A 16,696-nucleotide genomic window follows, 5' to 3' on the forward strand; every position below is an offset into this window, starting at 1 on the left:
TGTATTCCACAGTGTCAGAGACAAACAACAGTCAAACCTGATAATGAATGGGAGATCGGAATGTATTCCACAGTGTCAGAGACAAACAACAGTCAAAGCTGATAATGAATTGGAGATAGGAATGTATTCCACAGTGTCAGAGACAAACAACAGTCAAACCTGATAATGAATGGGAGATCGGAATGTATTCCACAGTGTTAGAGACAAACAACAGTCAAACCTGATAATGAATGGGAGATCGGAATGTATTCCACAGTGTCAGAGACAAACAACAGTCAAACCTGATAATGAATGGGAGATCGGAATGTATTCCACAGTGTCAGAGACAAACAACAGTCAAACCTGATAATGAATGGGAGATAGGAATGTATTCCACAGTGTCAGAGACAAATAACAGTCAAACATGTTAATGAATGGGAGATCGGAATGTATTCCACAGTGTTAGAGACAAATAACAGTCAAACCTGTTAATGAATGGGAGATCGGAATGTATTCCACAGTGTTAGAGACAAATAACAGTCAAAGCTGATAATGAATGGGAGATCGGAATGTATTCCACAGTGTCAGAGACAAACAACAGTCCAACCTGATAATGAATCGGAGATAGGAATGTATTCCACAGTGTTAGAGACAAACAACAGTCAAACCTGATAATGAATGGGAGATCGGAATGTATTCCACAGTGTCAGAGAGAAACAACAGTCAAACCTGATAATGAATGAGAGAAAGGAATGTATTCCACAGTGTTAGAGACAAACAACAGTCAAACCTGATAATGAATGGGAGATCGGAATGTATTCCACAGTGTCAGAGACAAATAACAGTCAAACCTGATAATGAATGGGAGATCGGAATGTATTCCACAGTGTCAGAGACAAATAACAGTCAAACCTGATAATGAATGGGAGATAGGAATGTATTCCACAGTGTCAGAGACAAATAACAGTCAAACCTGATAATGAATGGGAGATCGGAATGTATTCCACAGTGTCAGAGACAAATAACAGTCAAACCTGATAATGAATTTGAGATCGGAATGTATTCCACAGTGTCAGAGACAAATAACAGTCAAACCTGATAATGAATGGGAGATAGGAATGTATTCCACAGTGTTAGAGACAAATAACAGTCAAACCTGATAATTTATGAGAGATAGGAATGTATTCCACAGTGTTAGAGACAAACAACAGTCAAACCTAATAATGAATGGGAGATCGGAATGTATTCCACAGTGTCAGAGACAAATAACAGTCAAACCTGATAATGAATGGGAAATAGGAATGTATTCCACAGTGTTAGAGACAAATAACAGTCAAACCTGATAATTTATGAGAGATAGGAATGTATTCCACAGTGTCAGAGACAAACAACAGTCAAAGCTGATAATGAATGGGAGATCGGAATGTATTCCACAGTGTCAGAGACAAACAACAGTCAAACCTGATAATGAATGGGAGATCGGAATGTATTCCACAGTGTCAGAGACAAACAACAGTCAAACCTGATAATGAATGGGAGATAGGAATGTATTCCACAGTGTTAGAGACAAACAACAGTCAAACCTGATAATGAATGGGAGATTGGAATGTATTCCACAGTGTCAGAGACAAATAACAGTCAAACCTGATAATGAATGGGAGATAGGAATGTATTCCACAGTGTTAGAGACAAATAACAGTCAAACCTGATAATTTATGAGAGATAGGAATGTATTCCACAGTGTTAGAGACAAACAACAGTCAAACCTGATAATGAATGGGAGATCGGAATGTATTCCACAGTGTCAGAGACAAATAACAGTCAAACCTGATAATGAATGGGAGATAGGAATGTATTCCACAGTGTTAGAGACAAATAACAGTCAAACCTGATAATTTATGAGAGATAGGAATGTATTCCACAGTGTCAGAGACAAACAACAGTCAAACCTGATAATGAATGGGAGATCGGAATGTATTCCACAGTGTCAGAGACAAATAACAGTCAAACCTGATAATGAATGGGAGATCGGAATGTATTCCACAGTGTCAGAGACAAACAACAGTCAAACCTGATAATGAATGGGAGATCGGAATGTATTCCACAGTGTTAGAGACAAACAACAGTCAAACCTGATAATGAATGGGAGATCGGAATGTATTCCACAGTGTCAGAGACAAACAACAGTCAAACCTGATAATGAATGGGAGATAGGAATGTATTCCACAGCCATCACTTGTTATACAGAAAGAGCTCACTAATGACTTATCCTGAGGGGAGAATCCCCATGTCCAAACCAACTTATCAGATACTGAAAACAGAAACTAGACAGTACATCGTTCTGTGTGAGTATGGTTTTACGCCGCTTTTAGCAATATTCCAGCAAAATCACGGCGGGGGACACCAAAAATGGGCTTCACACATTATGCCCATGACGGGAATCGAACCCGGGCCTTCGACGTGACGAGCGAACACTTTAACCACTAGGCTACCCCTCCGTTGGGTAACCTCTATCATAAGCGTATTGGGAACATTTGTCAAACATGTATTGATAAAGAAGGCCTTGCTTAGACGTATGGAGCCTGATAGTAATTCCCGCTCGGTGACTTCATTTGCATTTTTATCAAATCGTGATACTAGGTTTATCGTATCAGTAATATTAGCCATTATGTGACAGAGTGTGGGAACCATGTTTTTAATTCATAGTTTGCTACCGAACTGTTTTGGATTCCACAGCCCATGAAGATTCTCTGGCACATATTTCATCCCGCAGCTGTACTCAAAGAATCCCTGAAGAAGGTCTTCAAATTTTCCAGGTAAAAAATATGTAGTAGGTTTTTATGCAATAGACATGTTTCAATGTACTTTTAGGCAAAAAAGGAAAAAGAAAATCGTCCATAGGAAAAACCTTGAATGAGCAACAGATCCGTTTAAAGCATGATTACAGGCTAATACTGTAGTGGGGCATTTGGATCCTCCCATCTAAATTTTGTTCGATATCTGTCAGATCGTCACATAGAAAATAATTGTATCCGTGTATTGATCACATAAAGAGGCAAATTCTGCTAATATTCTGCAAAAAATGAAATTCTACAGATAGAAGAATTCTACAAAGCCTTTATTCGCGAACTAAAAATGACAGATTTTCAATTTGGAAAAAGTTGACAAACGTGTCCTAAAAATCAATGAAATAGTCTGTCTATTGGAGCTAGATCTTGAGTACTTTTATGTTTTTAACTTATAAAATTAAATCCAGCTGAATGAATAAAGTGTGTAAATGGGTGCTTTTCTGGGTTTTTTTAGAGTATTTGAACCCAATTTGCAAGTTAATATATTCAGCAGCTATAGATAACATTCGGTGAACGTGTCATTTCAATAGTTCCAGTTCCAGCATTTGCGCCATAAAGACGTTGTAAAAAACAGTAGTATATTAAAAAAAATGTAAGCTGTCAATCACCATCTGAACTCTTGCTATAAAATCTATGACATATTTTTTAGAGGTGTATTCGGCAGTTTAAATTTGTCCTATGTAGTGGACGAAAAAGTCCCTTTTTATATCGTGTCTTTTCATGAACTCTTTGAGGGACGGATAAAGACTTGCTCGGTATCTGACAGTAACCTATTTTCGCCACCTAAAGGTCTGTCCATGTATTAATGTTGTTTAATTCCCATTAAAGCAGTGATATACAGTAAACTACGGTTATAACGAACACGCTTATAACGAACTAACGGATATAACGAACTTACTTTTTAGTCCCGACTATATGCTGTAGTTATGCTGTATATATGCTTATAACGAATTACGGTTATAACGAACTAAAATCAGTAGTCCCTTTGAGTTCGTTATAGCCGTAGTTTACTGTACATGTATATCTACGTAGAATAGATGTCATATTACTGCTTGTTACTCATATAGGTTTGCTTTCTGCATTTCTGGTAACTGAATCATTGATGAATTCATACTGAACCATTTAAGCGATCAACTGGAATAGTTATTTAGTTTCCGAGTAGACGTTATCTTAAAACCAGGTAACTTGTTCTAAACATTCGCTTGTTTCTATCAATGGTAGATGTTTGTGATTGTCGTCACAATGCAATTACGTTGTCTTTGTGTGAGTGAGTGAGTAGGGTTTTATGTTTTAGCAATATTCAAGCAATATTACGGCGGGGGACACAAGAAATGGGCTTCACACATTGTACCCATGTCGGGAATCGAACCCGGGTCTTTGGCGTGAACGCATTAACCACTAGGCTACCCGACCACCCCGTTTGTCTTTGAAGCGTGAAGACCCACTTCACAATAACTGATGTTTCCTGAAAACTGTACAACAGAACCGCGATCATACATCATAAAACCGCCGGATACGAGAGAGGTATACACTTCAACATGTTGGATTTGACCAAAAAGAATACAAACGTTATCAAATTGTTACAAGGCTGAAAACAGTCGCTGAAAAATGCTTACGTAGGGTCCACAATATAGCCATCATACCCGTATCAAATGCACCACCGACGTACAACCATGTTGTTTGTTTCATCTTAAGCCACCATCATGGGTGTGACCGCCTCCGTGGTCTAGTGGTAGAGCGTCCGCCCGGAGAGCGGAAGATCCGGGTTCGATCCCCGGCCGCGTCATACCAAAAGACGTTAAACGATGGTACTTGTTGTTACCCTGTCTGGCGCTCGGCATTAAGGGGCGAAAACAAGGACTGGTCGGCTCGGAGTCAGTATACTGTGTCTGAGTGGGGTATTCATGTTAAACTGCGGCATGGTATCTCAGTGGGCTAGCACTATAAATCGGCATCAGTCCGGACTAGTACAAGCAGCCACACACACACACGTGCATGCACGTCGCTATATAAGTGCGACTGATGAGGTGAGGTGAGGTGAAATGTGGTTTAACGTTGCGAAATACACAACAAGTGCTGACCAAGTTATTCCCTTTCCGTCAACACACATTTTCAAATGATTTGATACCTGTTCAGTCGAAATATTACTAAAAACTCAAAGTAGGGAGCGTGTTGAAGCGCCAGTCGTCCTTCCGCGTCCCCCCAAGCCTACAGGGAGTGCGTAGTTAATTGGAAACATTCAATAGGTAGCCTCCAGCTTGAAACATCGAGTCAGTGTTTCTATCTTAGCTAGCCAAGCTCTCAGATCCTACAGTTTTCCATTAACTGCTGATGGCGACACACTGCGACAAGACAGAGCAACAAAACTTGACATTTGCTTGAAAAGAAGGACTTTGACATGACATTCAAATTCTGTCACACACATACGTACATCCCCGCTGGATATTCGGCGAATTCCATCTGAACCAGGTTCCAATTTACATCCTTGCAGCACGGTTCCGTTGTACACTTTCCGCGAACCATCACTGATGTTGCAGTGAAGAGGCTCTACACGCTTCACAGACAAAGTACATGTAGTTGTATCGTGATTATTTCTTAGTGGCCAAGTGCGTATCGTTTACCACCTTCCCTGACCAATACTTCAGTGAGCGACATGTTCAATATCGTTGTTATCAGTCCAAGTAACTTTCCTAAAAGCTTCTTTATTTGCTGGCGCAGATGGGGTCTGTTGATGAGTTAGTACAATGTTAAGCCTCGTTAAAGACCCAGTGACATTTGTCTGCATAGCCACAGCCTCGTATTTGATAAGTGTATCATAGTTCTGTTCCGGGCCTTACGCTTGTAGTGTTTCGCTGACTTTGTTGAACCTAGTAACGTCTTGATATCGTGTGTAATTTTGCGGTCAAATTCAATTTTCAAGTGTAGGGTGCTCTGTTTTGTGAGGTGAGGTGAAATGGGGTTTAACGTCGCGTCCAAGATTATTGCACTTATATAGCCACGTGCATGCACGTGTGTGTGGTTGTGTGTCTGCTTGTACTAGTCCGGACTGATGCCGATTTATAGTGCTAGCTCACTGAGATACCATGCCGCAGTTAACATGAATACCCCACTCAGACAGAGTATACTGACTCCGAGCCGACCAGTCCTTGTTTTCGCCCCTTAATGCCGAGCGCCAGACAGGGTAACAACAAGTACCATCTTTTAACGTCTTTTGGTATGACGCGGCTGGGGATCGAACCCCGAACCTTCAGCTCTCCGGGCGGACGCGCTCTGTTTTGTTCGACAGTTATATTGTGTATAGACCCAGGAATATATAGACTGTAACTGGTTCTTAAAATATTCCTTCACTTGACACAGTGTACATGCAATGCCCCTTTCCTCATCAGTAACTCGCATCATATGTTACATTTAAATGATAAATGTTATAAATGACATATACCAGTGACGACCCGGGTGAGAAATACAACCCATGCTTTTCGTAAGACCCGACTAACGGGCCCGCTGAATTGGTTGATGCATATCATCGTATCCCAATTGAGTACGTCGATTGACTTGATGTCAATCACTGGACTGTCTGATCCAGACTCGATTATTTACAAACCGCCGTCATATAGGTGGACCATTGCTGAGTGCAAGGTTAGACAACAAACAAACAAATAAAACAAACAATAAATGGCACCCCACTTAAACTAGTCCGGCGCTGCAAGAGAACATGTTCTGAATCAACAGTTTGACGTAGGTGTTGAGAACGAATATCGATACAGTAAACTTCGGTTATAAGAAACTCAAAAGGACCACTCAGTTTAGTTCGTTATAACCGTAGTTCGTTATAAGCGTATATACAACAAATAGCCGGGACTAAAAAATAAGTTCCTTATATCGGTCAGTTCGTTATAAGAATGTTCGTTATAAACGTCGTTTACTGTATTTCAAGGGGAAATTGGTCTCATCAACCTATGCGGGGCGTAAGAGACGACCACATGAAGAAGATGGTCAGACGCCGTGAATTGGTTGACTGCGCACCAACTCCCTCGACGGCGGGGATCTTTGCTCACAACATCAATCACTGGATTGTCTGGTTCAGACTCGATTATTTACAGGCCGCCGTCATACAACTGGAATATTACTGAATGCGACGTTAAAAAGAAAACAAACAAACACAAACATCTACCCAAGAGAGAATCAAGTGATTGGACATGTCTCTGGTCCCTTGAAACTCTATACTCCACAGAAGTACAAACATCATTCAGATAACAAGAGTCACGACAACGGCTGTAACCATCAGTGACATGTAGACATTCAAGAAGACAGTTTTAGCTGAAGTATGTGACCGAGGTAGGTTTTGAATATATTTGTTTTAATTTCATTTCAGGTTGTTAGATATATTTATTTTATATAACTAGTTGTTAAAAACACAATTATTATCCTCTTAGTACATCTATACTAAATGTCCCTGAAGGATGCAGCGACCATTGCAGGGTGTTTTCCTGTCCGATGAATTATTGGTATCAACTACTATTTACATTATTTGCCTTTTCGTGTGTATTGTACATGTTATTTACATAATTGAACGTTACAGTATTCACCTGTACTCATGCTGCGACGAATATTATGACTTATTCGATATTTACCGATGGCTTTCCATTTCGGAATATGTGCACTGAACTAGTTTTATATGAAACCACATAATCTTTTCGTATTTTGATATAAAATATCAACGCCAGAGAATAACCATACTCGATTATCCGACGAAACAGATTTTACTTGGAGCAAAGGGCAAACTAGTTTTGAAAATTATACGAAAGGATCAATGAGTGAGTGAGTTTATGTTTAACGCCGCTTTTAACAGTATTCCAGTTATATCACGGCGTGTCAGCTTAATGTGGGAGGAAAGCCCGAAGTGATGCAGGTCTCAGATGATTACCACTTTGGTGAAACCCACGAGCACGGTAAGGTGCTGACAAACCTAGAAACATAATCGGGGCGAACCGGGATTCGAACCCACAATCATAGGTTTCTGGCGTGCCCAAGGGACGCAACTGTGCACAGCGAATCGCGGCGCCTTAGACAAGTGGGCCACCCGTGCCCCCTAAAGGATCAATGAAAATCAGTGATGTCACCAGACATGCAAGAAAAAGGTAAGCATGTCCTGCCCCACTGACAGCACCCTCCATTCATACAGTTGGCATAACATACAATTCGTGCCTGTGGAATTTTGCCAAATGTGACGCGGAATACTCAAGGGCTGATTAAAGTAAGTTCTAAATAGTTTACAAAAAGAGAACATTTTGAAAGCGATGTACTACTTACATTTGCATAGTCAGTCAGTTCTGTTGATAGACTGCCTCCGTGGTCTAGTGGTAGAGCGTCCGCCCGGAGAGCGGAAGGTTCGGGGTTCGATCCCCGGCCGCGTCATACCAAAAGACGTTAAAAGATGGTACTTGTTGTTACCCTGTCTGGCGCTCGGCATTAAGGGGCTAAAATAAGGACTGGTCGGCTCGGAGTCAGTATACTGTGTCTGAGTGGGGTATTCATGTTAAACTGCGGCATGGTATCTCAGTGGGCTAGCACTATAAATCGGCATCAGTCCGGACTAGTACAAGCAGCCACACACACACACGTGCATGCACGTCGCTATATAAGTGCAATAATCTTGGACGCGACGTTAAACCCAATTTCACCTCACCAGTTCTGTTGATGTGTAATTGTTAACTGTGGATGCAGTTTAAGGCTGCTTGTAGGACAGAGCACACAGCGTGCCCCGAAGGCGTGTGTGTATCTGACAAGTTGGTTGTGGGCGTGGGAATTCTCCATTCATTCAGTTAGGCACACTTCTGTATCATTGAGTGTGACCAGCAATGAGGTCAGGGACCTTTTGGGTGAAAGCTCACATTTTGACATCTTGTAATATTTGAAAACTACAGTATCTTAGTACCAAAAAATCCAATTGATAAGCTTCAGTTCATAGTTATTGCAGAGACACATGGCGTTAAACATTTAGACCTATTTTCTGCGAAGTCCCATTTTCAGATTTATGACTGTTTATGTAATAATTGCAGTTTTTAGATATAATGTCTGATTAATGGAGTGAGTGAGTATAGTTTTTACGCCGCTTTTAGCAATATTCCAGCAATATCACGGCGGGGGACACCAGAAATGGGCTTCACACATTGTACCCACGGGAATCGAACCCGGGTCTTCGGCGTGACGAGCGAACGCTTTAACCACTAGGCTACCCGACCGCCCCTCTAATTAATGGAAAGAAGGCATGTGTACTGAAATGCTTTGCAATAATGTTGAGTCACTCAAACGTTGACGAATCCATTGTTCGATTCCGACTATAACATAAGCGGGTATTTTAAATCACTATTAAATCATGTTGATACTAGGTATTCGCGAAAAGGTGAGCGTATCCTGCCCATGCGGTAGCACACATCATAAACACATGCAAAGACGAGTCAATTGTTCCTCTAAAAAAATCGGGAATTTTGTCAAGTCAAATCGGATATGTCCTCGCGTATAGTGAATAAGTTGGGTTAAACGCAGCTTTTAAAAGTATTCCAGTTATATCACGGCGTTACCTAGGAACATAATCAGGGCGAACCGGGATTCGATCCCACAATCATAGGTTTCTGACGTGCCCAAAGGGACGCAACTCTGCAAGCTAATTGCGGCGCCTTAGGCGACTGGGCCAGCTGTACACTCCTCACGTATATCCTCACGTATCCATACGAATTCCGAACTATGACATCTGAATCAAATGTTGTCGACGGTTATTGAATACACCTACTCGCATGTACTTCCCAAAACTTATTCATTACCTCTGTTGTTTTGTTCGATTTATTCAATGTTGGAAAGTTTATCTGTGTAATCATTCTACCCAACCATTGTGATCCGTGAAGATCCGGGGTAGAATAGGTCTTCAGCAACCCATGCTTGCCATAAAAGGCGACAATACTTGTCGTAAGAGGCGACTAACGTGATCGGGTGGACAGGCTCGCTGACTTGGTTTGATGCATGTCATCGTATCCCAATTACTCGGATCGGTGCTCATGATGTCAATCACTGGATTGTCTGGTCCAGACTCGATTATTTACAGACCGCCGTCATATAGCTGGAATATGTCGGAGTGCGGCGTTATACAACAAATAAACAATAAATAAACAAATAAACAAACAAAGTACAATGGATTTTAGCAGAGATTTATTATGACTGTGGAAATGTTTTTTGTCGATTTTATTTCCTGCATAATAGGCACTCGTGAAGGGCAACCTCCCCGTGATGAGTGCTGGGTAACGCTAACAGCTCTTCCCCCGTGTGGACCCGGGGTAGAATGTGTCCCCACACCCCATTGCTGGTCGTAAAATGCCACCGAATTTGGCAACCTGTTTACGTGCGGCGTTAAACAACAAACAAACAAACAAACGAAACATAACCCAACCATTGTACTTTCCTGGGCTACGTACTTTTCTACTGTTAAGTGTATATTCAGTAATGAAATTTTCGTGTTGTAAATTATTCATATGCAATACCAATATGTGCGTTCTGATTAACCATGTGCGTTTTTTGTAAAACAAAGAGGTCCCTGGTCGTGTTTAAAACGGTGCAGTCAGGAAGTCATGATAGTTTTGAGTTTTTGAAGTACGCGTGGCTCTTTTTTCCACATTTTTGCTGATTATTATATAATCCCCTGGGAAATAGGGCATATGTGTAACATTCCCACGGGATTTCCCTAGCGGTCACAAGCTGTGATGAAAGGAATGGGAAAACATGTACTAAATCCCTCAAAAGATTATTTCGGTTTCTTAACCTCAATAACGTTATATTATGTTTTTATCTTATGGAGTGTCCTTTAAATATGGATTGTCTTTAAAATATGGATTGTCTTTACAATATGGATTGAAATCTATGACCATGCTTATGAAAACAATTTTAATTACGAATGTATAACTAAAAAAAATGTCAGACTTGCTTATAACTTCATTCTGAGATTCAACAATCTTTTCTTTAATGAATCCGCTCTTTAAGCTTGGATTGTCCGCAACAAACGTCTTTCATTATTATGAAAGCCAGAAATAGCAAACTATTTGGACAGCTACTTCACAGGCAATCGCCAGCTCACGCGATTTGGATGTACAAGAGAATAAATCAATTGCAAAAACTAAAAAAAACTGTGTCAGTCTTCTAAGGTTGATGATTCGTCACCATGTTCCATTCAGCCAGGAGTTTGTTCCTGGATATGTTCAGCTTCTTAACCTTTCTCGTGACCTAATATAAAATTTCGAAAATGAGATTTAAAGAAAATAGAAATAATTAAGGTGTGGTAAAAATAGCCTTTACAACAGTTGCATCTACATCATGGGCTACACAACGTGGTGCTTACACACCCTCGTCGACAGCTGCTTTCACATCCCCATCAACAGCTGCTCACACTTCCCCATAGACAGCTGCTTACACTTCCCCATCGACAGCTGCTCACACATCCCCATCGACAGCTGCTCACACATCCCCATCAACAGCTGCTTACACATCCCCATCAACAGCTGCTTACACATCCCCATCAACAGCTGCTCACACATCCCCATCAACAGCTGCTTACACATCCCCATCAACAGCTGCTCACACATCCCCATCAACAGCTGCTTACACATCCCCATCAACAGCTGCTCACACATCCCCATCAACAGCTGCTTACACATCCCAATAGACAGCTGCTTACACATCCCCATCAACAGCTGCTTACACATCCCCATCGACAGCTGCTTACACATCCCCATCAACAGCTGCTCACACATCCCCATCGACAGCTGCTTACACATCCCCATCAACAGCTGCTCACACATCTCCATAGACAGCTGCTCATACAGCCTCATCGACAACTGCACACACATCCCCATCGACAACCGCTCACATATCCCCATCGACAGTTTTTCATACATCTCCATAGACAACTGCTCACATATCCCCATCGACAGTTTTTCATACATCTCCATAGACAACTGCTCACACAGCCCCATCAACAACTGCTCACACACCCTCATCGACAGCTGCTCACACAGCTCACACCAGTGTGTTTACTGTGTAAATCCTCACATAAACGTAACACCAGTGTGTATATTGTGTAAATCCGCACATAAAGGTAACATCAGTGTGTATCCTGTGTAAATCCGCACATAAACGTCACCCCAGTGTGTATACTGTGTAAATCCGCACATAAACGTAACACCAGTGTGTATATTGTGTAAATCCGCACAAAAGGGTAACATCAGTGTGTATCCTGTGTAAATCCGCACATAAACGTAACCCCAGTGTGTATCCTGTGTAAATCCGCACATAAACGTAACACCAGTGTGTTTACTGTGTAAATCCGCACATAAACGTAAAACCAGTGTGTATACTGTGTAAATCCGCACATAAACGTAAAACCGGTGCACACACTGTAAATCCGCACAATAAGGTAAAACCAGTGTGTTTACTGTGTAAATCCGAACATAAAGTAAAACCGGTGAGCACACTGTGTAAATCCGCACATAAAGGTAAAATCAGTGTGTTTACTGTTCAAATCTTCGCATAAACGTAAAACCGGTGTGCAAATTGTGTAAATCCGCACATAAACGAAGAACCAGTGTGTTTACTGTGTTAATCCGCACATTAAGGTAAAACCAGTGTGTTTACTGTGTAAATCCGCGCATAAACGTAACACCAGTGTGTATCCTCTGTAAATCCGCACATTGACGTAAAACCGGTGCGCACACCGTGTAAATCCGCATATAAACGTAAAACCAGTGTGTATCCTCTGTAAATCCGCACATAAACTTAACACCATGTATATTCCGTGTAAATCCGCACATAAACGTAAAACCGGTGTGCACACTGTGTAAATCCGCACATAAACGTTAAACCAGTGTGTTTCCTGTGTAAATGCGCACATAAACGTAAAACAAGTGTGTTTACTTTGTAAATCCGCTTATAAACGTAACACCGGTGTGCACACTGTGTAAATCCGCGCATAAACGTAAAACCGGTGTGCACACTGTGTAAATCCGCACATAAACATATGTTTACTGTGTAAATCCGGTTATAAAGGTAAAACCAGTTTGTATACTCTGTAAATCCCCACATAAACGTAAAACCAGTGTGTATTCTGTGTAAATCCGCGCATAAACGTAACACCAGTGTATATCCTGTGTAAATCCGCGCATAAACGTAACACCAGTGTATATCCTTTGTAAATTCGCACAATAACGTAACACCAGTGTATATCCTGTGTAAATTCGCACATAAACGTAACACCAGTGTATATCCTGTGTAAATTCGCACATAAACATAACACCAGTGTATATTCTATGTAAATTCGCACATAAACGTAACACCAGTGTATATCCTGTGTAAATTCGCACATAAACGTATAAAGCGGCGTGTCATAAAAAAAGGTAACTTTCATGATTTAACTACAAAACATATGCAGCTCCTCATGATTGGAACATTGTATTGATACAAACATACGCTGTAAATAATGCGGTGCCTAAAGTAGTTTTCCGAGTAATATTTCCATTTGGCAAGTTGCCTTTCATTTCAAGAGTGTCTCTATTTTCGGATTTCAGAAGAGAAACTTCGCAAACTCAAGAGGAAATAGTTCCTAATTTAAAAAAAAATAGTTTTATGTTCAAGAATATGCGAATGACACATTATACGTTCAGTCAAGAGAGATCCAATCCCACGCGCCAAGTCACTTTGAAGGTTGCAGCATTGATACGAGTGCAACATCAACGGCAGAGTGGCTTCTAACAAACATGGAAAGGCGGAGAGAGAAGTGTAGAAAACCATGCACCAAGAGCGCAGTCGATAAAGTTATTATCAGTGTTCACAGATGAAAGCTAGTGCGTGACAATACGTCTTAATATAATAAGAAGAAATGCTTGAGCTTGAGGATGTGACGGCACCGACATGTGTGAATCAGGGAGGCTGAGATTGCATGGAGGCGGCGATAGATGCGTGGACTTTAATGACCTGACACTCGTGTATTGTCTAAAACATCGCGTCAGGGAAACAGCGTTTAAATACCACATGCACTCGTGGTCACATCATATGGCGGGAAAAGGTTGTGAGATGGTAGTGCGGGTTACGGAATGCTTAGGAAATGTCAATTATCGTTGAGGGGTGAGAAGTGCTCGGCACCAGGCGTTATGAGAGTTCGATTCAGTGGTCAACTGAGATGACATTCACACGGAATTGACACGACCTAATGATTGAAAACAAACGTTTTACCCTAGTTGTTATTCGGGATAGAAACAAAACAGGTCATGATCAGATATTTTTCCACTTGGCAAAACAGTTGTACAACCTTTCGAAAACTGTGTCGTACATTGATAGTAAACCCCTAAAAATAAAATTAATTCAGAAATGTTTGATAACTTATTTACAATGTAAGAATGTATTCACGAGTGAGTGAGTGAGTGAGTGAGTAGGTAGGTGGGTGAGTGAGTGAGTGAGTGAGTGAGTGAGTGAGTGAGTGAGTGAGTTTAACAGATAAACGTCCTTCATCACTTCGGGCTTTGCTCCCAAATCAAGCTGAAACGACATGATATATATATAATGTTCAAATGCTCGTTCACCAACTCATTCACTCTTTCAGTTTATGACTTATGTGACATCATCACATCACATCACACATCCGCAATATTCCAGTTGCAGCTATAGTCTATTTGGTCGCATAAAGAACAATGAAGTCATCGGAATACGCTAAAACTATGACATGGAACACCAACAGTAACAACCCCATCTTCCAGACATGTATGTTGTGTTCGGGACATTTTTATACCCTCTAATTGATTGTTGATTGTTTGTTGTTTAACGCCGCACTCAGCAATATTCCAGCTATATGACGGCGGTCTGTAAAATAACCGAGTCTGGACCAGACAATCCAGTGACTGACATCATGAGCATCGATCCACCGATTGAGATACGATGACATTCATCAACCAATTCAGTGAGTCTGACCACCCTTTCCCGTTAGTCGCCTCTTACGACAAGCATAGTCGCCTTTTACGGCAAGCATGGGTTGCCAATAACCATGGGTATATATATAAGGTGAGGTGAAATGGGGTTTGACGTGGCGTCAAGATTATTGCACTTATATAGCCACGTGCATGCACGTGTGTGTGTGTGTGGCTACTTGTGCTAGTCCGGGCTGATGCCAATTTATAGTGCTAGCTCACTGAGATACCATGCCGCAGTTTAACATGAATACCAACCCAGATACAGTATATACATGTAGTCCTTGCCTTATAATTAGCCCTTTAATGCCGAGCGCCAGGCAAGTATAAACAAGTACCATCTTTTATGTCTTTTGGTATGACGCGGCCGGGAATCGAACCCCGAACCTTCCGCTTTCTTGACGGACGGCTTTCTTGACCACTGAGACACAGTATACTGACAGGGTAACAACAAGTACCATCTTTTAACGTCTTTTGGTTTGACTAGACCACGGCGGCGGTCTGGTATACATAATGTTGTTGTTGGTTTGTTGTTTTACGCCGCACTCATCAATATTCCAGCTATATGACGGCGGTCTGTAAATAATCGAATCTGGACCAGACAACCCAGTGATTGATATCATGAGCATCGATCCACGCAATTGGGATCGATGACATGCTTCAACCAAGTCAGCGAAGCCGACCACATTTGTTCCTCATAAAGTATTTTCGTTCAAACAGCAAACTCCTCCATAACACTCAAAACATAAATTCTGATCTAGTAAGTGAAAAAACACAGCCCTAAACCGATATTATAAATACAAATACACAAATAACACTTTGAAACTATGACAGGGCTATCAGGTCTCTGATGAACAGATTCTCAGGCGTTGTGCTTATCTGTATAAGATACAACGGGACTCTTGTCCCGGTCAACAATCCTACAATCCAGTTCCGTTGTCCCGTGGTTCTACCTCTCTGTTTAACGGAAGATTCAGTGTCGCGTCAATATGCACGGTCGATCGTGTGTGAGCAGCTCATTGCGGACCCGCTATTTCCAGACGTGACTACTCGATAAAACCAAAATGAGAATAATATGTACTGCGGGCTTCTAAATTTATTTCACTAGCCTATTCTTGTATTCTGACCAGTGTTACTGTTCTCTTAATTAAATAGACACGCTGTATCGCGTGCGGCAGTAGAAACATCCGGTTGGTCGCTCGAGCGATACTGATCTAAATTATCCCTTGGATGTAAATTGTTTCAGTTCGGCTGGCGATTGCAGGACACTGGCAACACTATTGACAGGTCCTCACTCTTGTATGCTTGTGGGGACGGTCTCTGCTCGCACGTTAGCCTTTTCCCACCTTCTTAACTCTGACGGAATAAAATAGTGCTGAACAGGAAGAAATAGTGCGACAACTACTGCCACGAGGCGTAGGCGCCGATGGCTCGCCATTGGCCAGTTTAATTGCGGTGTCACATTGTATTACTACGCCGAGCCTTCAGGTTTCGTGAAGTTTAGCTAAACATTCCTTTGGTTTGGAAGCCTTGGAGTAATTCTGGCGGGAACATTCTGGGGACGCTTTTCTGTCCATTAACTCAAGTCGCGTAAGTACATGCTGTATCTTCATCTTCATGTCAAGAGATGGACGTTTCACAGTTATATGTATGTAATAGTAAAGAAACTTAGAGTAGATATAGATGTTAATAATTTTATTGCTTGGTTATCATTGGGTAAATCTCATGTACCAAGGTTAATTTTACCTACCGCTCTGTATGCGCACAGGTGATATTGCCTGCGTTTTCACACAACACATGCGCATCTAAACCTGTGATTATAATCTGCTAGTTAGGTTTACGAAGCTTGTAATTGTAACATGTGAATCTGGC

At 41.4% G+C, this 16,696-nt stretch overlaps 2 protein-coding genes across 2 annotated transcripts in view; one reads left to right on the forward strand and one right to left on the reverse strand.

The window, feature by feature from the left end:
• Positions 1 to 11,233: 11,233 nt before the first annotated feature.
• Positions 11,234 to 11,869, reverse strand: LOC124147781. Its single transcript, XM_048390404.1, has one exon. The coding sequence runs from the start codon at positions 11,867 to 11,869 to the stop codon at positions 11,234 to 11,236; it is 636 nt and encodes a 211-aa protein (XP_048246361.1).
• Positions 11,870 to 16,143: 4,274 nt separating this feature from the next.
• Positions 16,144 to 16,696, forward strand: part of LOC124147813 (calmodulin-like protein 7) — a 102,853-nt gene continuing 102,300 nt past the window's right edge. The window contains exon 1 of the mRNA XM_048391349.1: positions 16,144 to 16,414. The gene's annotated coding sequence lies outside the window, so the exon portion shown is untranslated. The remainder of the gene's footprint in view (positions 16,415 to 16,696) is intronic.

The sequence above is a fragment of the Haliotis rufescens genome, unplaced genomic scaffold, assembly GCF_023055435.1.
Source record: "Haliotis rufescens isolate VD_foot unplaced genomic scaffold, xgHalRufe1.0.p SCAF_9, whole genome shotgun sequence".
NCBI lineage: Eukaryota > Metazoa > Mollusca > Gastropoda > Lepetellida > Haliotidae > Haliotis > Haliotis rufescens.

What these genes read in the sequence shown, in the direction of transcription:
- LOC124147781 (XM_048390404.1), bottom strand. Translation starts at nt 11,869, where the DNA reads ATGAGGGTGTGTGAGCAGTTGTTGATGGGGCTGTGTGAGCAGTTGTCT.